The 22,093-nt window shown below is 42.4% G+C and overlaps 1 protein-coding gene across 1 annotated transcript in view; it reads right to left on the reverse strand.

The window, feature by feature from the left end:
• Nucleotides 1–2,312: 2,312 nt before the first annotated feature.
• The window catches only part of dusp10 (dual specificity phosphatase 10), a 26,101-nt gene continuing 6,320 nt past the window's right edge, over nucleotides 2,313–22,093 (reverse strand). The window contains exons 3-4 of the mRNA XM_084082745.1: nucleotides 10,433–10,822; nucleotides 2,313–4,193 (exon numbers count right to left, since the gene is read on the reverse strand). Coding sequence (XP_083938871.1) covers nucleotides 3,928–4,193; nucleotides 10,433–10,822 — 656 coding nt within the window. The 3' untranslated portion in view covers nucleotides 2,313–3,927. The remainder of the gene's footprint in view (nucleotides 4,194–10,432; nucleotides 10,823–22,093) is intronic.

Here is a 22,093-nt window from a genome sequence, read left to right on the forward strand (position 1 = left end):
TCATTTTTGCTGGGGACCCCCTCAAGGACCCCCAGGGGTCCCTGGACCCCACTTTGAGAACCTGTACTTACAACATGGCTAATAAAAAAACACAAAGTACAGTTAGGTTTGGTTGTAATAAAATACATTGTCTGGATGGAGGAGAATGTGTACTCCACAAACATTTTCTCTAATGCGCTTCTCCTACCTTAGGCTACTGCTATTCAGGGTTGGATTTGTTGGGAGGGATGGCGGGGAAAATCCAGGCCTATGGGATATGTTTTATCTCTGCTTCTGGTCAGTCTGAATTAAATACACGCATTTCCTTTTAGGAAAAAAATAGTCTGATATGTTTGATATTCATGTTTGATAATATCACAATTTTAACAATTAAAAATGCATGTTAACCACATTAACCCTGGTGTCCCTAATTTGGGCAAATTTATAAAAATGTGCCCTAAAAATAGCAGATCTACAAGATCACAATGTGTCACATTGTGATTCGTTGTGAGCTTGTAGATCGGCCATTTTCACTAGTTGTCGTATAACGCAGTATGTCGGGCTGAAGTGATTAAGAAAGTGCCCCCACTACCCATTACTTTTTTTTTTTTTCGAACCCTTCTTACTACTATTTATAACTCATTATTATGTGAGTAAAAGTATTTTGCATGTACAGTATATTTTATACACCAGAAAGATTGTGTGGATACAGTACCGTAACCAGGGTAAGTAGGCTTACAATTCTATGGTGCTCACTTCCATGTCCAAATATCATTTACCAGATCACACCTACATAATGCACCTTTCCCCCCTTAAGGTCTGGCTTCGAGGGAACTATCCAAGAGTCAATATCCCAGACCATAATTCTACAAACGATGTTTAAAAGACACACCTGTACACAGAGGCACTAGAAGAACAGCATGTGAAAGCAGCGCTTGTCCTACCCAAGGCAGTGACCTTCCCAGGGCAGTGCCCTACACAGGGTAATGCCCTACCCAAGCTAGTGCCCTACCCAAGGTAGTGCCCTACCCAAAGGCTGTACTCTAACCAAGGCAGAAGGACCCACTTAATTGAGGCTTAAAGAGATAGTTCACCCCCAAAATGACCTTTTTGTCTATCGATTAGTCACCCCATGGGGACTTGAATTCATGGATATTGTTTTGTTTTTGTCGCATTCCTAAACCAATAATTTGATGACCGGCAGCGGTTCCGGTAGGAGACACAATGAGTCTTCTTTGTGTCTCCTACCGAAACCGCTGCTTACCGGTCCGCTGGTCATCAAATTATTGGCTTAGGAATGCGACAAAAACTTTACAAAATCCATGAATTCTCCATGGGGTGACTAATCGATAAAAAAAACTTTTTTTTTTGATGAACTATCCCTTCAAGGGACGGACAGGGACCACAGGCGAACATTCCGCGAAAATAGTACATCCACAAGCTCACAATATCGCCACCCCGCAACGGGACAGCCTTGTTAGCTTGTACTACTTTCGGCAAAGAGAGAAAGGTGGGGGGGCCAAAGTATAGACCCCTGGGGGACGCCAATCATCAAAGCATATAGGATCTAAGTGGTTAACAGATTACAGAAGAGCTGCAGCGTTGCGCCACCATGGTGACATTTAACTGTGACCCCATGGGAAGAGTGTGCAGTTAAGTAAATCGTAGCTCAACACTGCTGGACACGGTGATGTACTCAACACCATGCATACATGACAATATAGGGACCAGTCACTCCACCACAGCAGAACACGTTACAGTATATAACAAGCACTGGAGTGTTATGGAAGAATGACGTGATCGACCAAAACAAAATGGGAGAGAGGCGATGAGCGGTGGGCAGGCATTTAACCCATTAAAACCGGGAACGCATCTGTGTCGTTTTAAGATTTCTTTGGCTATTCAAAAATAGCAGATCTACAAGCTCATAGCGCGGCACCGAGTGCCGCGCTATGAGCATGTAGATCTGCTATTTTTAAAAATGTTTAAAAATGTGTGCAAATCTTTGAATATATATATTATATATATATTAAAGTGAACATTTGTAACTCCAATATTTGCTTCTGGGGAAGCAGTTTTTTGGGGGATTTTTTTTTTGTGGTGCTCAAACCCTTTCATTTCAAGGTCCCCCCAAAATGATATGTACTGTATTTGGCTGCGGACCCCCATCTTGAAATATGTGGTTCCAGGGACCCCCCAGAAGCAAAGATTTGAGTTACAAATGTTCGCTTTAAAAATATATATATTCAAAGATTTGCACACATTTTCTGGATTTTTCAAAAAATAGCAAAATGCTATTTTTTAAATGCCAAAGAAATCTTAAAATGACACACAGGTCTAAAAAGGTTAAACCCCTCCAGACTACAAGGTGAATCAACGGTAGCCCTATATTGCAGAATATTCACTGATCATTTCCAAGCCGTCTTTCCCCTTCCAGCAGTATAAGCACAAGAAGGCTCTTATGGCTGTCTAATAAAACAATGTATTGCTAAAGTATATTGTATTGTGTGAAGGGATGAAAGAATGCAAAACAAAGACAATGAAGAAAATAGACCCCCAAAAAATAAATGTATGTGAATCCATGATTCTGTGTATTTCTTTTCTTGAAGAATAAACACAATGAAACCAACAGATAGATGACTGACAGACAGACAACCCGAAGCAGTGCTCGAAAAAATATTTCATGTCGTCCCCCCACTTCCACCTCTTTACCTCCGCGCCAAATATTAGTACAGCATAACTGTAATATTATGCACCATTAACGTGAACTTATGTAACCGAACAACAGCAATTACAGTAACATCAAAATGGTACGTCAGCAAAGAGCTGGAAATGTTTTTTTTGTCATATTAATCATTATCAATATATACATATAAGATCAAGCTTTCGGTTTTGCATTCCACTCGTAAATTATTGCACAGTAAGCCACTGTGGGCTTGTCATGGTCACCCACATAAACCCCGGTATAAAAATAGAACAACAACATTAAACACACCAAACAAGTCTTCATCGGATTTTTTTTTCTTCTTTTTTTCCTTTTTCTTTTTTGACAGGCACTGCTGTGGCCAGCCCAGCCTATGAGTCTGCAAACATCAACTGTGGTGCCACAGTGTAAAAAGCATGAAGAAGTTCCTCTCGCCCGGTTGACTGTGTGTGTGTGTGTGTGTGTGTGTGTGTGTGTGTGTGTGTGTGTGTGTGTGTGTGTGTGTGTGTGTGTGTGTGTGTGTGTGTGTGTGTGTGTGCTCCTCCACGCCTGAAGAAGAATACCTTGTTTTTCCTCCAAACAGTTCATCTTATTTTCCTTTTTTCCTCGGCGGTCACACATGGACAGCTTCGGCCCTGACCACCTCTCTCTCTCTCTCTCTCTCTCTCTCTGTAGCCTGATTTATACTTCGCCATACAATGCTGTCGCCCGCCGGAAATAGACGATCTGCAAGCTCATCCGCGGCGCGTTTTGAGCTTGCAGATCGGCTATTTTCCAGCACGTGACACCATCATACGATGGAGCATAAATTACGCATCTCTCTCTCTCTCACTTTCCCTCTCCCTCTCCCTCTCTCTTTCTCTCTCTCTCTCTCCCTCTCTCGACTTGTCTTCTCCTCTGGGACGTCGGCCAGGTCCGAACAACAAGGGGGATTTTTGGCATTTCTCATCACCAGTGAACCCAGTGCTTTGGCAACAACGCCAGAGAAAAGTCCGAGCCACGAGCGCAACGAGGAGGATATATATCCTCAAATAAAAAGTCCTCTCTCTCTCTCTCACACTCCCCCGAAAAACAGAGTATAGCCCACCACGGTCACCTCTGAGAAACAGTGAAAAAAAGGAGTGCGAGCGAGTAACTTTGCCTGGCGTGTGTGAGCGCACGACACGGGCGCACACGCGCGCACGCGCATGTGTGTGTGTGTGTGTGTGTGTGTGTGTGGAGCGATGACGTGGCTTTTTTTCTATCTAGACGATGGTCTCCACCCCGATGAGCTTTGGCGTGAGGATGCGCGGCGTGACGCCGTTGTTGAGGTCCTCCTCGAACTCCAGCAGCTGGCCCATGAAGTTGAGGTTGGGCGAGATGACGGGCCGCCGGGTCTTGACGAACTTGTAGGCGTCGGTCATGGTCATCCACGTGTGCTTCATCAGGTAGGCGATGACGATGGTGGCCGAGCGCGAGACCCCCGCCTGGCAGTGGATCAGGAGGCCCATGCCCGCTTGGTGTGCTTCCTCTGTGGGGGAAACGGGGGAAGAAAAGACACAGAGTCATTTAGGAGAAGTTGTTCTCAAAACGTTTTTATCCTCAAGGACAGTGGTCTTCAACATTGGGGCCCAGGGCCCAGGCCGCCAAATCTTTGTGTGATAGGAACATTTCATTTAACACAAACCATTTGAACATGAGGGGAACATTAGCCCGAAAATAGTCGATCTACAAGCAGCGCGAGGTGTTGTGAGCTTATAGATCGGCTATTTTCGGCAAAGGGGTTTGGTGTATAGGGGAAAAAAGAGCAGACAAAGTAGAGAGCCAACGGTCAAGTTTACAAAGTATTGAGGGTTTAAGTGGTTAAATGTCAGAAGACACATTTAACATGAATACAATATGTAGTGGGAGGTCCCTGCTTCATCTCGCTCTCACCTAGGGGGTCCTTGGCGTGAAAAACGTTGAAGACCCCTGCCCAAGGACCACCCCATCCCACCTCCCCACAACAATAATAGCACAGTCATATACAGGCATAACACAGTCATTTCTATTTCATTTATATATTAAAAAAATATATGTACCGTATATATATTTAACAGGAATGATCTTAAAGCCAAATTTAAGCAAACAAAAAAAACATTCTTTAATTTTTTATTTTTTTTTACATTTAATTCCCCACCCCCCACATGGATCACCTGTAATTATGCCATGTACCACTAGTAGTCCGTGGACCACTGGTTGAGAAACAACCATTTAGATCCAGATTGTGAGAGAAAACAGCCAACTGATTCCCCCCTTGGGGAGTCACACTGCAGTAGTACCTCATATGAGATAAATGGAACATCTGCTTTGTGCAAATGCTCAAAATACATTCACCCAAACTGGAGCACATCAGGCAAAAAATAAAAGAACCTGTCATTGCAGCGTGTCTGTCCAGCATACAATTACTCCAATGTGAGAGTGTGTTCCACCTCTACGGGCCCTATTTGGGGGACAGGTGGGTCGGTGTGAGGCATGCGGCTGGTAGGCAAATTGACCAAATTGACCATTTCTGGAGGTGATTTCTTCCCCCGCCTGCGTGTGTTTGGTATTTTAGGGACGGTGTGGGAGGCAGTGGTGGATAAAGTACTCACGTTTTTTACTTAAGTAGAAGCAGCACTACTGCAATGTAGAAATACTCTGTTACAAGTAAAAGTCAGAAATTCAGAATTTACGTAAATTCAGTACGTGAATTCAGTAAAAGTACAAAAGTATTGGTATCAAAATGTACTTAAAGTACGAAAGTAGAAAGTATTATGTAGATTGTAGAATGTCCCATTTCACAAGTTTTTAAATAAAAATCTTTTAAAAATAGCAGATCTACAAGCTCTCAATGCGTCGCATCGCGACGCATTGAGAGCTTGTAGATCGGCTATTTACAAATGGCCGAAATGTATATAGGGCTGAAGTGGTTGATGTATGTTTTGTAATAATAATCAAAATCTACAAAGTAACTAGTAACTAAAGTTTTCAAATAATTGCAGCGGTGTAAAAGTATAATATTTAATTGATACTCAAGTAAAGTAAAAATAGCACAAAAAAATACTTAAGTACAGTACTTGAGTAAATGACATGTACTTAGTTATTTTACACCACTGGGGGGTAGGGCAGAGCTCTGCAATTTCGTTGACCAACCGGCACCACAATTTCGCCGTCCGCTGTTTATGTACCGTATGTTTTACTTGTCTGTTTCATTTTGGAATGGATCCCTCAAGCAAGTGCAATTGCTTTATTTTGCACTATAGGTATTAGAAATGTTATGTAGTGTTAAGGTGTAAGTTATTCTGGTCCATGCCCAGGACCAGGGTAACAAATGTTGTTCTGTATACCTGTATGGAATGACAATAAAAGTCCTTGAATAACATGATTTCTATGCATTCTAACCCACATAAGTTCAATGTTTGTATCAAACAAAACAGTAGTGTCATCACAACGCAAAGATAGGCCTGTCACAATCATTAAATAATCGCCTGATCGGAACTATTTGAAATAGTCGCAATTCTTTTTTGCATAATGGTTCTGTATACCAGGGGTCTTCAACCTTTTCAGGCCAAGGACCCCCTAGCTGAGAGAGAGATGAAGCAGGGACCCCCTCTATATTGTAACATTGTGTTTCAGATAAACGTTTGCTGCTCTTTTTTCCCTCTGCACCTATAACTCTTTGCCAAAAATAGCCGATCTACAAGCTCACAACGCCTCGCAGCGCGAGGCGTTGTGAGCTTGTAGATCGGCTATTTTTGGCTAAAGTTCTCCTCAGAAAAGGGATGCTAGGGTTCAAGTGGTTGAGGTAAAAAAAAAAATCATATCACACAAAGATTTGGCGGACCCCCTATAGTAACTCCGAGGACCCCCTAGGGGTCCCGGACCCCCTGTTGAAGACCCTTGCTGTATACATTTAATCTTTTGGAAAAAAGCAAGCTCAAAGCACGTCGCGTGTGAGTTTGTAGATCAGCTATTTTTTCACTTTTGAAAGTACCAGTCCATACCCGTGGGCCGTGGATGTGCGCTGTCAAAAGTATTTTCAGACTTTGGGTTATACACAGTAGCCTACATGCTTAGTTAAACTTTGGGAGACCAAGTTTGTTGCGGAATGGCATTGATTAAGACAGATAGTCTGGGGCTATGGGAGAGAGAGTTGTTAAGAGGTCCACGGACCCCCAAGTGGTCCGCGAAGCATTCGCTGGGGGTCCTCTGCCACACACACACACACACACACACACACACACACACACACACACACACACACACACACACACTCACACACACACACACACACACACGTTGTCCTATAAGTCCTTGTTATATTATGTTGTTACAGTAAGCTGATGTTTGGCTGCAGCTGATACAAACAAATAGATATGAACTCATCAGGGTCTACTGTAGGCCTACTATATATCGTTGTTGTCAGGCAGAAACCTCTTATCTCCTCTAATATTTTTTTTCCACGTAAATTAACACCCTACTTGATCATACTACAGCGTCACACAAAAGCAGATCCACAAGCTCGAAACGTGGCGCGAAACATCTTGTTTTGAGCTTGTAGATCTGCTACTTTTGCTATTCATCTATTTTATTTTAATCCTGAAAAGTATCAGTTTTGGACATATGAGGTTTCTACCCGACAGAGACCATATTATGCATCCTGGCATCTTAGAAGCTACAGGCCCGGGGCGACCCAATAGCTGAAAGGGTTAGGGTGCATTTACCACACATGGCACAAAATGCCTTCAGTCAGTGTGTCCCTGGTTCAAATCCCGTAGCGGCCTGACTTTTTGCTATGTCATCATAACCCCTTCTTTCTGTCTGCTACCTCTCTCTCTCTCTCTCTCTCTCTCTCTCTCTCTCTCTCTCTGCCGTTGTGTGAAATAAAGCAGAAATGCTATAAAATAATATTTTCTTAAAAAAGAAAAGAAACTGAGGGCCCTTTTCTGGGGAAACAGACGAACTGGCTTGAAGCAACAGCGGGACGGCGGGGGGGCCATATTATCCAGGTCAGCTCGCCATGTGACAGTCCAATGCAAGGAATATGCCCCTGAGTTGTATAAGTTCCAAACCTTTTTTCATTTTTTTTCATATTTTTAAAATATATGTTTTAAAGGGGAATACCACTCATTTTCAACATTGAACTATGTCTTTAATACACCTTAGAACTGTTGTGTAGAAATAAGAAAAAGGTCCAGTTCTAGGCAACATAGAAGGGGGGGGGAAACTTTTTTCTTATTTCCACACAACAGCTCTAAGGTGTATTGAAGACATATAGTAGTTCAATGTTGAAAATGAGTGGTATTCCCCTTTAAGTGGTCATTAAGACCTGGAACGCATCTGTGTCACTTTAGATTTCTTTGGCTATTCAAAAATAGCAGATATACAAGCTCATAGCGCGGCACTCGGTGCCGCGCTATGAGCTTGTAGATCTGCTATTTTTGGAAAAAAAAAATGTTTTAATGTTTTTCCAAAAACTGTTGGAAAATTTAGAAAACATTTTTAAGAATCGCCTCAGGTCTTAATGGGTTAATCGATTGATAATACAGGTTTTAAAACATATATATTTTACATAATTCATTTTTCAAATAAAAAAAGTTATCGAATAACTTTATTAGAGAATAATCTCTAATAAAATAATCAATGGTTGCAGCTCTAACACAGTGTCATAAAATCTTGGGAAACGCGGTGTCAAAACCGGTGCCCTTTTGCAGGAGACGCGTAGCCAAAGAATCTACAGCAACTCGGAACAGACGCCAGGAGCAGATGATGTAGAATTATCTCGGGAGGAAATACCAGATGCACTTAATAAGAGTCTGGCACTGGTCCTGTGAGAAGTGTTTTCTCAGTGTGAAGCCCGCTTGCCGCTTCATAGTTGCATAACCAATTCAACCTTATTGTATAATACTTGGTTGACCGCGGTCCCCCGTCGCTCAATTGGTCACCTCCTTTTTTTCCCCTCGACACCAAATCTTGGCCAAAATAGCCGATCCAAAAGCTTATCAACGCAAAGCATTGTGAGCTTATGGATCAGCTATTTTCGCTGAATGTTTGCCTATTTTTGCTGAATGTTCACCTATTTTTTAATAGCCAAAGTATAAAAGGTTAAAGTGGTTAAAATCATTGTGATGCTATATTAACACATTTTGCTGGGGACCCCCTGGAACCCTCCCAAGGACCCCTGGTGGTCCCCAGACCCCACTTTGAGAACCAACGATATAGCGGACCCTAAGCAGATGTCTCTGCCCGGGAGGTCGTTTTTTTTTGTCTGTCCCGTGTGACCGATCCATGAGAAATGTTGCCTATGACTATAAACGATAAAAATAACTATATTGTTCACTGTTGTCTTCGTTATAGTTGTGGTTTGGACTTTTCCATCCACTTGAGTTAGAACAATGTTTAAAACTATAACTTTGTAAGTATTGTTATAGTTGTATAACTTTAACAACAGGTAACAGCCTAAAGACAGTCCACCGGGACTCTCCATCCATGGATGTGTCTGCTCCCATAGTTAAAGGGATAGTTCACCCCCAAAATGACTTTTTTTCTATTGATTAGTCACTCCATTTCTATCGATTAGTCACATCCTTCTAACCAGGCTGAGAGTGGTGAAGAAACAGTTCAAACAGTATGTGTAATAGTTGACCAAGCAGTAAGCCTTTTATGAAGGAGAATAATATGCCAAGGGCTGTCACCATCATGACATTTTGGTTGACGATTAATTGTTGTACAAATTATTATGATGAATGATTTAATTGTGTTTTTTTTTACATTTCTGTTTGCCTTTTAGGCTTTGTAAAGAAAGAATTGCACACGGCAGATATGACAAACTTGTGACTGACAATGGGCCGGTACCAATAATAAAAATAAATAATGTACTATGGCCAAAACAACCCATGCATTTAATAAGATTAGCTACGGGCTGCAGCTCTCGGTGCCAATATTAGAGCAATGAGCGTGAAGTACATTGTTTACTCGGGCATTGAAGCAACGGTCGCAGCGCTTATTATGTGCGATCTCACCACATCCACGTGTCAGAAAGTACATTATTTCAAGTCACGTTGGGAGAGAGGACACAAGCCGGCCGTGACAAAAACTTTTCTCTCTATAGGGCTGGAACTATTGATTATTCCTTAGTGATTACACAGAGCCTCAGCCTAGTCCCTCCACGTGCCAGAGCCTCCCCGTGTTCAGGCAGAGTACTTCCGGAGAAGCGGACTGAGTGGCCCTGTCTTTCCCTATAGGACTGACCGTGGGTAGCTACCTGGGATGTAAGTTGGGGCTTGATCAACCCCGACTGGGTCACCTGGGCGAGGGTGTATGTTGCGAGACCCGAAGCACCCTATGACCCCAGGCTACAACACTGATGATACATCCCAGGTGCATCCATGTGATGTATTCTTTATAGTGATTATTATATAAGGAAGCTAAACCAATGTACCTGTACACAAGATGTAACAATAAAGTACAACCTTGAACCTTCAACCTTGAATTCTATGGATTCTTTTTTTTTTCTTTTTTTTCTCCAATTAATCGAATAAATTGATTTATTCTTTGTTGAACGGCCTCACGCAAAAAAAATCGATCTAAAGAAGTCACCGATCTACAAGCTCACAACACCTCGTGCCACAAATTGTGAGCTTATACAGTAGATCTGCTTTTTAAGCTATTTTTGAAAAAGTTTTGAAACGTAAAAGAAAAATACATAAAACCAAAATCAATTGTCAATCGATCAACTTTTCCTCTTACCGATGAATTCGAACGCCTCCTCGAAGTACTGCCGCAGGTTCTGCTTGTTGCTGTCGGTGGCGGGCAGCCGCTTGTAGCTGAACAGGCCCGTGTCGTAGTGGTAGAGCGGCAGGTGCGTGGTGACGTTGAGGACGAAGCCGATGTTGGTGCGCTGCAGCAGGCCCAGGTCCCCAGCGTCGTGCTCGTTCCCCAGGAACAGGAAGGGCAGGATGGGCGTCAGCACGGCGTTCTCGATGTCCGGCGTGGAGGGCAGGGAGTGAGGTAGCGGTAGCGCCCCCGTCAGGCCGACCGCCCCGCCGCCGCCGCCGCCGGGGTCCACGTGGCCCTCGTGGAGGTGCAGCGAGTGGTCACACAGGTTCTCGTGGCTCTGCCTGAAGCAGCTAAGGCCTCCTGTGTGTGTGTGTGTGTGGAACCAAGGAGACAAGGAGAGAGGAAGATGGGGCAAACGGTCAAAACAATCAACGTTGATGCAGTCTCGCGTGGTCTCGCGTATAGCCAGACAACTGTTCCGTAATCTCCGAATGCTATAGAGCAGTGGTTCTCAAACGTTTTCATAGCATGGACCCCCAAATTGACTCTTATTAGCCAGCGGACCCCCATTTGAAAAGATATGCCAGGGACCCCCATGCATTTTTACGGCTGTAGCAGTGATTCTCAAACATTTTTCATCAAGGACCGTGCATGAAGCCATGGACCCCCATTTGATGGCATTTTTATCTCTGGGACCCTAATCTACACTGTAAAATCAGTGCTAATTTAACTCTGAGAGTGTACAAATGGTCATTTGTACACTCTCAGAGTTACAGACCCATAAGGGTCCATTTGGTTCCTAACTATCTATCATTTAGCTGGGGACACCCTGGTAAATGATACCTGTGTATCACACCCTGTGTGTGTGCGAACTCCCTCACACACACACACACACACAGACACACACACACACACACACACACACATCACCATGCCGGCTTGTGATTTGCCACGGACATAAAATAAGCTGTCAATAATATCACCAGAATCACAGACCCTAAATGTATACTAGTGGACTTCTAATGTGTAAAATGATAATACAGTATTTCTGCATTAATTAAACACTTAGGATGACCCCTGCTCTCAAGCTTTAATTGTCCTTTTGATAGATACGTACAAATGTTCATGAACAGTATATATCGTCTCTGTCGGGTGGAAACCTCATATGTCCAAAACTGTTACTTTTCAGGATTCAAATTCAAAAGCAGCAAAAGTAGCAGATCTACAAGCTCTAAACGTGTCGTTTCGTGCTTGTGGATCTGCTAGTTTTGATGCTTTTGTGTGACGCTGTAGTATGATCAAGTGGGACATACATTTTCAAATGGAGGTTTCTGCCCGACAGCAACGATATGCATTTGTACCAATCAATCAATCAATCAATCAATAAAATGGTAAATGGTAAATGGTGCATTTATAAAGCGCTTTTATCCAAAGCGCTTTACATAGATTGTGCATTACATTCACCCATTCACACACACATTCATACACTGATGGAGGAGGAAACCATGCAAGGCACCAACCAGCTCATCGGGAGCAATGCTTGCTCAAGGACACTTCGACACTAACTCTTCTGAGGGAGCCCGGGATCGAACTGGAAACCTCACGGCTTCCATCCGGCCGCTCTACCAGCCACTCTACCCTGCCTACACCGCCACCCCATTGATTGATTGAATCAATCAATCAATCAACGAACCAACCAACCAACCAACCAACCAATACATCAATCAATAAATCATTGTAAGGCCACAGGAAGTCACATTTTGGTCATTTAGAACGAGACGAAGGGGCCAAACCAAGCCCCCAGAGCCGCGGTAGAACAGTGAAGTGTCCGTCTGGTGGTCAAATGTGGGATTGCAATACTTCCGCATTTAAAACGCCACTGCGCATGCTTCTACCGTTTGAAACCCTAGCGCACGTAAGTGCTCAAGACTTCCGCATTTGGGGCACCCAAATTTGGCGCCCAAATGCGGAAGTAGAGCGTTCTTTTCCGGGTGCTTCGAACGCCAGTGAGCAACTTTCATTGAAATAAAAAGCTGGGGGCGGGGCAGTCCGCCCTCTAGATACATTATATTATATTATAACTGGGCCAAACCCTGAATAAAAGCTTTCCCGTGTAGCTCTGTGTGGGCAGCGCTGCCACAAAACATGTGTTCGCTGCCCACTGGGGACTTTCCATGCTAAAAGTGTACGTATGCCCTCATCATGCTACTGTAGGCATTCACCACAAGTGGCATCATGTTATGACAGCATTATGACAACAACTGAGCTCTTTGCATTCCGCTCCGATAAGAGTTAAAAATAACGGACTAATAAGCACTCGCCACCAAAGAGCTCGAAGAAGAAGGTGTTCCAAACGAGTTCTATAAAGAACACTGGTTCTCAGCGCGGGGACCGCCAAGGGGGTCCTTAAGACGGGGTTCCATGGGGTCCCCCAGTTAAAGAGGTGGTGCCATGGTTTTGCACTTTTTCTGTTTTTCATGTGTCTATGAGGTTGATAGAACTTCATTAAGGCCCCCGCTGGTGGTTTTATCGTGTTTCATGTCTTCTCTGACTATTTGGAGTTTTTTCCTGGAGGCTGAAACCTTGAGAGTCAAACGTGCCAATCCAAAAACAGGGGCATAGTGACATCACAGAGCCCCCAAAAAACATACCCTCCCCCTCATTATCATAACACAACAGGTGTGGGCATGAGGAGGAGGAGGGACTAGGACAGGTGGGTGGTGCTAAGGTGGTGGAGGAGGTGCTAAGGTGAGAACCAGGCATACTTAATGAACTGGAGGCGTGTCCACATAAAAACATTTTTTTTAACAATTTCTGTACACTTTTTTTTGGGGGAAAAAAATTCTTACATAATAATAATACCTTATGATCAGGTTTTAGGGTTGAAAAATATCATGGCACTCCATCTTTAAAGTAGTCATCACAATTATCTTAACCACTTTATTCATTTATACATTGGCTATAGCATTGGTTCTCAAAGTGGGGTCCGGGGACCCCCAGGGGTACTTGAGGGGGTTCCAGGGGGTTCCCAGCTAAATGATGGACAGGGACCAAATGGACCCTTATGGGTCTGTAACTCTGAGAGTGTACAAATGGAACCAAATGGACCCTAACGGGTCCATTTGGTTCCATTTGTACACTCTCAGAGTTAAATTAACATTGAATTAAATGGGGGTCCGTAGCCTAATGCATGTCAAACTGGGGGTCCTTGACATTAAAATGGTTGAGAATCACTGCTAGAAAGCCGTATAAACCTTCTCTTATTGGGGTCCCTGGCTTATCTTTTCAAATGGGGGTCCGCGGGCTAATAAGTGTCAATTTGGGGGTCCTTGACATGAAAAAGTTTGAGAACCACTGGGCTATAGAATCACTTTCCTATAGGCAACAAGAAGCCCCCCCCCCACGCAGCTATGGATGTATACTTGTACCATATAGTCATTTGAATGGTTTTATAACACATCAGTACGTGGAGGATTTGCAGTCCTTTCTATTTCAATTGCGTTTTCGATTCATAAATGTATACGGCCATGGTGGTCGATCACCTAACGACCGGTCGCATCCCCATTCATCATCTTAAGAAGGAGAAATGGCTGAGATGGCCTCCAGCACTCCTGGTGCTGCCCCTCACCACCCGACAAATAGCTTCCATTATGTTCCTCAGACTAGTCAAATCCTCAGCTAAATAACTATTTAAACCATTAAGACCTGGAATACTGGCTGTGATGTGTTCAGACTGGCGGCGCAAATGTCGTGGAGGTGCAGCGAGTGGTTAATTAAGACCTGGAACTGTGTCATTTTTAAATTTGAGCTTAAAAGCTTTATTTTACACTTTGGGCTATTCAAAAATAGCAGATCTACAAGCTCATAGCGCGGCACCGAGTGCCGCGCTACGAGCTTCTAGATCTGCTATTTTTGAAAAATCGTGAAAATGTGTGCAAATCTTTATCTGCAAAATGTTTAAAGCGAACATTTTTAACTCAAATCTTTGCTTCTGGGGGTCCCTGGAACAAAATATTTTGATGGGGGTCCGCGGCCAAATACATATCATTTTGGGGGTCCTTGACATGAAAAAGATTGAGCACCACTGATATAGAAACATACGTTTTTCAGAAAACTGTTGGGATTCAGGAGACATGTAGAATCGGCTTCAGGTCTCAATGGGTTAAGCCTGTCTCTTTTGCTGAGACATCTGCACTTCTTCACCTATAATATTGACATAATGTTGCATGTGAGGACGACATGGTCAGTTAAGAATGAGGTTATACTTAGGCTGTGATGTGTTCAGACTGGCGGCGCAAATGTTTGTCTTTGATATTACTTGGCCAAAGTTTCAAAGAAAGACTTTCTGCTATACTTACATATTTACCCAGACTCCTATTCTTTCTTTTTTTTTTTTTTTTTTTTACAATAATACAACTTATTGCTCAAATATCTCATATTCCACTCGTGGGGCGAGAGGTGTGGACAGATAACTTTACCTCTAGGCCTACCTAAGTCCAATTCCATGAAGAGAGCTGCATTTTATGGTCAATTGTACTATGGAAGAATAGTCTACCAAGTGATATTAGTAATGCCAAAGAAAAGTTTTAAAAGGAAACTTAGACTTCATATACTGTACACTCAAAATATACAATAACATCTTTAACATCTTACCAGATTGATAGAGCTACTTTTTTTTTGTTTTTCTAATCTGTTGTATCCATACTTGACTTTAGTCCCCAAATTGTTGTTGTTGTTGTTGTTTTTAGACTTTTTTTGTGATACTACTGTAATATTTTGTATCGTTTTTATATTTATTAAAGGGATAGTTCACCCCCAAAATGGTTAGTCGAATTCAAGTCTCCATGGGGTGACTAATCAATAGAAAAAAAATTAGTAAAGGTTTTTTGGGTGAACTATCCCTTTACAATACCATACAAATAAACAAATAAACAAAACAAAAAAAGTTTGGCCCATCTGTATTGGAATCATATTGATTTGATCATGTCTTAAACAGCTAAAAAACGGTGTCTATTTGCGGAGAGCGACGCACGCGGTCATACGACAAAGTAAAAGTTAAGCCTTATTACGCAGGTCTGTGTCGTTACATTGTTACCACAATGCAACCAACCAGCAACAAATCCAACCTGATCGCGTGCTCAGTGTGGAGAGTCAGTCCTAGACTGGCATACTCACCAATACTGATACTGATACCGATACCAATTCTACTCAACACCGCTGCACCACCAAGTACAAATCAGGCGTTTCTTTTAGAGCTGTTCCGATACCAGTATCGGAAAAGCTGATACTGCCTAAAATGCTGGTATATCGGTGAGTAGATCAGTGGTTCTCAAACCTTTTAATTTCAAGGGCCCACATAACTCTGAGAGTGTACAAATGGAACCAAAATGGACGAGTTACACACCTGTAAGGGTTCATTTGTTTGGAGTCCCTGGACCCCACTTTGAGAACCACTGTTCTAGATCTTACAGGGATAGTTCACCCAAAACGATTGTTTTTCCCTATCGATTAGTCACCCCATGGAGACTTGAATTCATGGGCGGAAAAAAATTGTTTTTGTCCCATTCCTAAGCCAATAATTTGATGACCGGTAGGAGAGGAGACCGGTAGACACAAAGGAGACTCTTTGTGTCTCCTACCGGAACCGCTGCCGGTCATAAAGTTATTGGCTTTGGAATGTGACAAAAACAAAAAAATATCCATGAATTCGGTATCGGGAGGGACAAAAATGTGTTGTTTCTTTCCAGTTATAGTTTCAGTTAGTGTGAGTGTTGCACCTGTTGGCTTTCAGTGGGTGGGTGGGTGGGTGGGAGGGAGGGGGGTCCGACCACACAGAGTATCAGTTCGTGTATTGTTCATATTACAAGTGTTGACATCAAGCCAAGTGAGGTCATTGTCAATGTACTCAAAACATCTCCATGGTAACTGGGCAGGTGGGGGATCTCCTGTCAACGGTGGTCACTCAGGGTGTGTGTGTGTGTGTGTGTGTGTGTGTGTGTGTGTGTGTGTGTGTGTGCGTGTGTGTGTGCGTGTGCGTGTGCGTGTGTGTGTGTGTCTGTACAAAATAACGTGTAACTAAAGTTTTCAAGTAGTTGTAAAAAGTACAATTTTACCTCTGAGAAGTATGGAGAAAAAAAAAAAGTTAAAGTACCTCTAAATGGTACTCATGAGTACAATACTTGAGTAAATCTACCTCCACCACTGTGTAAGAGTCATAAAACCAACCAACCGACACCCCTGAACAAAACCCCTCATAAAGGCTCTTGTGTGATGTCATAACCAGTGTTGCCATGTCTGCTTATTATAAGCGACTTATTTTTTTGTAATAGTTCCTTGTAAATATTGGTGGTTGCACGTTTTTTGGGGCTTGTTTTTAAAGTGTAGTTATTTGGGCTTGCTTCCAATTTTTTTATTATTATTATTGATTAAACCAGTTTTCAAACATTTGCATGTCCAGGACGCCACAAATCATTGTATTTCTCCGCAGACCTGTACATATACAGTATGTTTTATTGCTACTAGTGTTGATGATGTTGAGGAAAAATAATTGTATATTATTTTATGTCATCCTTTTAGCATTATTGTATAATCGTACCACTGTACTATTTGCAAACTGTTAATAAAGTATTCAATCAATCAATCAATCAATCAAGACCCCCATTTGAGAAAGAAATGCAAATAATATTTCAAATATTTCACTTTGAAAATAGCAGATCTACAAGCTCACAACGCATCGCGAACGTGACACGTTGTGAGCTCGTAAATCTTCTATTTTCAAATATCCGATAGTATATAGGTTTAAAGTGGTTATGTAGCCTAGTCACTTATTTTGGGCATAGACCTGGCTGCTTATTTCTCTCACAAAATCTGGCAACGTAACTACACAATGACAGAACAGGCCCTGCTGAGCTGAACCTTGGGTGACACAGGGGAATTCCAGTGGAGTTGACTTTAAGCTTATTATTCTGCAACGGTACATGTATACCCATTTAACTAAAAAATGCGCCAAACGTTTATTTTACGTGGGTTTATGAGAGTGCGAGCTCTCAAGATATCACTGCCAGAACTAAATGATAAGATGATATTAATAAGTACAGCCATGTTGTTATGTACAGCCTTTACTAAACAACTACAATGTTTGAGGCTTCAACCCCGAACGGAGCCCCATTGACTACCGATATAATATTAAAGTTAAGTAATAATAAAACATTATGTGAAAAGAAAATTCAGTGGCCTACTCCAAAGTTTGGATTAGCTCACACATACGCGCGCGCGCACGCACGCACGCACGCACGCACGCACGCACGCACGCACACAAACACACACACACACACACACACACACACACACACACACACACACACACACACACACACACACACACACACACACACACACACACACACACACACACACACACACACACACAGTTACTGTATGAGCAGCTAGCCTGCAGAGCCATGCTGTCAAAATACAAGCTAAATAGTCGTGTCTAGTGCCTAAAACATTATTTCTGCCATTTCAAGCAATGTGGGTACAATGAAGTTGGCCTTTCCCTTAATTGTTAGAGCTCATAATAAAAAAGAAATTAAAAATGAAAAGTCAGGTTTGTTGGAATTTTCTCTTTTATCATTCTTTATATCTCCGTATTTCTTTCTCCAACGTTTTATGTTTTTTTCATCATTGAATGCCCTACTTCATCATACAAGAGTTTCACACAAAAGTAGTGAAAATAGAAGATTTTCACAATTTTTAAATAACAACAAAAAATGAACAGTTTTGGACATACAAGGTTTCCAGCCGACAGCGATGATATATCAGTCCTCCACCACCACCATAACGAGACATATTATCCAGTGATTTTATTTGTTAGCCAAGACACTACTAATGACAGAATAATGTTCTTGTGGGTGTGGCTATACTCAGCGTGATCTATAGTATGAGAGTGACGACACAAGCATAGACTACCATTGTAAGAATGGAATGCAAAAATGCTCTGTCTATCTCAATGAGGAAGTTCCAATGTTTGGAACTACAGATAGCGGCCCGCTTTGCGGTGAGATCAAAGTGTGACGGAATGGGTCTGGCTACAGTGTACTGTACTGTAGGCTACCGTACTGTACGTTATGTGACTTTATGCCTTTATCTACTGTAGTGTACGAGGGCTCCCACTGAGCATTTTTTGGGCTATTAGACGTCTAAAATACGTCTAAGGGGTAGGCTAAAACGGGGTTATAATTGGTCTACTGGTGAAAGTTTTTTAGCGGTCTAGGCTTAGCCTAGACGTTGATTAGCTGTTTTTTAAGCGTCTATTTATAGACGCTTCACCAGTAGACCAATTATAACCCCGTTTTAGACGGAGGTCTAATAGACAACTATGGCTCAGTGGGCTGTTCAGCCACATTTGTCAGCCCATGTTTACCCGTCAAAACCGGGAAAACATCCGGGTCATTTTAGATTTGAACCACTTTAACCTTTATTTTATACTTGGCTAGCACACAGCGCGTCACTTTGTAGATCTGCTTGTGAATATATGTGTGCACATCTTTGAATTTATATTTAAAAAGCCCAAAAAACATTTTTAACTCAAATCTTTGCTTCTGGGGGTCCCTGGAACAAAACATTTTCAGAAGGGGGTCGGTGGCCAAATAGATATGATTTTGGGTGGTCCTAGACATGAAAAGGTTTGAGAACCACTGAAATACTGTAGCAACATAAGTTTTTCAGAAAACTGTTAGGATATTTTTTTGTTTTTGTCGCATTCCTAAGCCAATAGTTTGATGACCGGCAGCGGTTCCGGTAGGAGACACAAAGAGTCTCCTTTGTATCCCCTACCGGAACCGCTGCCTACCGCTCCGCTGGTCATCAAATTATTGGCTTAGGAATGCGACAAAAACAAAAATATATCCATGAATTCAAGTCTACATGGGGTGACTAATCGATAGAAAAAATGTATTTTTTTGGGTTAACTATCCCTTTAATGGGTTAAGGTGGCTAGTTCAGAGGCAACACACAAACTCCACATGGAACTTCGAAAAAGGGCCCTTTATTTTGACTCGCCCTGAGCCAGCATCTTTGTGTTCAGAATGCACTCAATTGACAAATAGTCGCCCTTTTTTCATATCAGCGCCAGAATAACAGACTCTCCAAAAAGCAGCACACATTGTGCAGAGATGAGGTCTGTGGAGTGTGACCGCCTGTCATTATCTCTGACTAAAGTCACACAGAATAAGACCATACAATGTCTCTCTCTCACTTTCACAACCCAATGGCTCAGTTCCCGCTTGGACGCAGTGGTGGGAAAAAGTACTCCATTGCTTTACTTAAGTAAAAGTATCAATACTGCAATGTAGACATACTCTGTTACAAGTAAAATTGAAATTGAAAATGTACTTGAGTACAAGTACAAAAGTAGGCTATTGGCTTCAAAATGTACTTAAAGTACCTAAAGTAAAAGTACTCATTATGCAGAATGTCCCATTTCAAGTTTTCAAATGTATGAAAATCTTTTGAAAATAGCAGATCTATAAGCTCACAATGCGTCGCTGGAAATTACCTCTCTCTCTCTCTCTCTCTCTCTCTCTCTCTCTCTCTCTCTCTCTCTCTCTCTCTCTCTCTCTCTCTCTCTCTCTCTCTCTCTCTCTCTCTCTCTCTCTCTCTCTCTCTCTCTCTCTCTCTCTCTCTCTCTCTCTCTCTCTCTCTCTCTCTCTCTCTCTCCCTCTCCCTCTCTTTCTCTCTCTCTCTCCCCCTCTCTCTCTCTCCTCCACTCCTGGCTTTTCACACCATGTACCAACTCTTTCCACTGCTAACCATAAACAAACTGACATTTGTTTATTACATACCTCTTATCTCCATATTTTAACTTTTTATGTTTTTTGGGGGGGTAAATGAATGGCCCCTACTTCGTCACCCTACAGTGTCACACAAAAGTCGCAAAAAGGTTGTTCACTCAGCGTGAGCAACAACGTGTTTGCAGCTTGTAGATTGGTTATGTTTTTTTTTATCCTGAAAAGTTACACCAGACAGCAACTCAGTAGCGTACGGTGGGTTCTAACGTGGACCGGGCCAGATTCTTAATCTGGGGGGTTAGAATCACCCGTGCGGGTGGGGGCTCGCGCAACGATGGCTGATAAGTGACAGTCTATTGAGAATTACCATCAGCGTTAATGCAAGCGAGAGAAACGTGAATAAAACACAATATGCAAGTATAGTTGGGAATCGGCTTAGTTTGGGTTGAGTTGCACTTGCTGGCTCGTCGATAGCAGAGAGGTCTGTAGGCGCAATTGCGCCGCTGGAATCCAGGAAGCAGGGGCGCACTTATGGTGCTGCTGGCCGCGGAGATGGTTGCTGGTGGTGGCCGGTCTGGCGTTGTGGTGGGCGCTGCTGGTTGCGGCCCCACTGGCCCCCCACCAGCAGCCGCTGGTGCCTGGCAAGAGAACCGGTTTGACGGGGAAACCGTTTTTTAATGGCCACCCATTAACAATTCGGCCGAATGCAAATAAGCCCGATTTGAAAACAAAGGCGAATTTCTGTGGTTGGCAACAACAGAATAGGGTGAGGGTGTTGATTTTTTTGTTTTTCTTTCCCCTGGGGGAGCAGAGTTTTATATATATATATATATATATATATATATATATATATTTATGAATGAAATGACATCCAGGTAAAAGGCTAGTTGGCATGGCCACACCCACACACATGATGTATCATTGGAACGGTTGGAGGGAACATCAGGACTCAGTAGAGTCTCATGTATTTGGCCGCAGAGTCCTAACTGATTTTACCAGGGACCCCCATAAGAGAAGATTTGTGTTAGTAAATGCGTAATACTTTCACGATTTAATTTTTTCATTAGCAGATGTACAAGCTTGCAGCGCAGCACGAAGTCACACGCTCTGAGCTTGTACTGTATATCTGCTATTTTTGAATAGCCAATGTGTCAAATATGGACCCCCCCAGGACACCACTTTGAGAACCACTGCACTACAGTGCACAAAAATAATTGCTGGGTCCCAAGAGGATAGTGCAGAATGTCTTCAAGCAGTATTAACATAAATAATAAGTCAATCATAGAAAAAAGGTTTAGCAGAGGCCCGCACTGAAGCCCATCAAATCATCATTACCTGCAGAGGCTTGTGGCCAAACATGTCCGCAAGTAAATATTAGATGCAAATGATTTGATCCTCTCCTATTCTGTCTTTTTATTCAGTGTGCAAAATATTTTTATGAGACCTTATTGGAAAGCCAACAAACTGTTTATGAGAACACACAGAGAAGACAATCATAGGGCAAGGTGAAGACATAATATCTTCATAAATAATAATTCACCACTGATGCCCGCCATGGCCAAACATACTATTACTGCTGCTGCTGCTACTACTGTCTGCTACTACTGTCTACTATTACTACTAATAATAATAATAATAATAGGCCTTCGTCAAAGGACCTAAACATAGATTCAAACATGTACCCACACATATTGGTCAATTATTAACACAACATCCTCCATGGGTGTTCATTGTTCAGGCTTTACATTGTGTCATCTATGGGTTGTTATATATCAATTCTGTGTTTATAACTGAATCCCCACAACACATCTAAATTATTATTATTATAACCTTTATTTAACCA

This window comes from Gymnoscopelus microlampas, assembly GCF_963454915.1.
Source record: "Gymnoscopelus microlampas genome assembly, chromosome: 16".
Classification (NCBI taxonomy): Eukaryota; Metazoa; Chordata; class Actinopteri; order Myctophiformes; family Myctophidae; genus Gymnoscopelus; species Gymnoscopelus microlampas.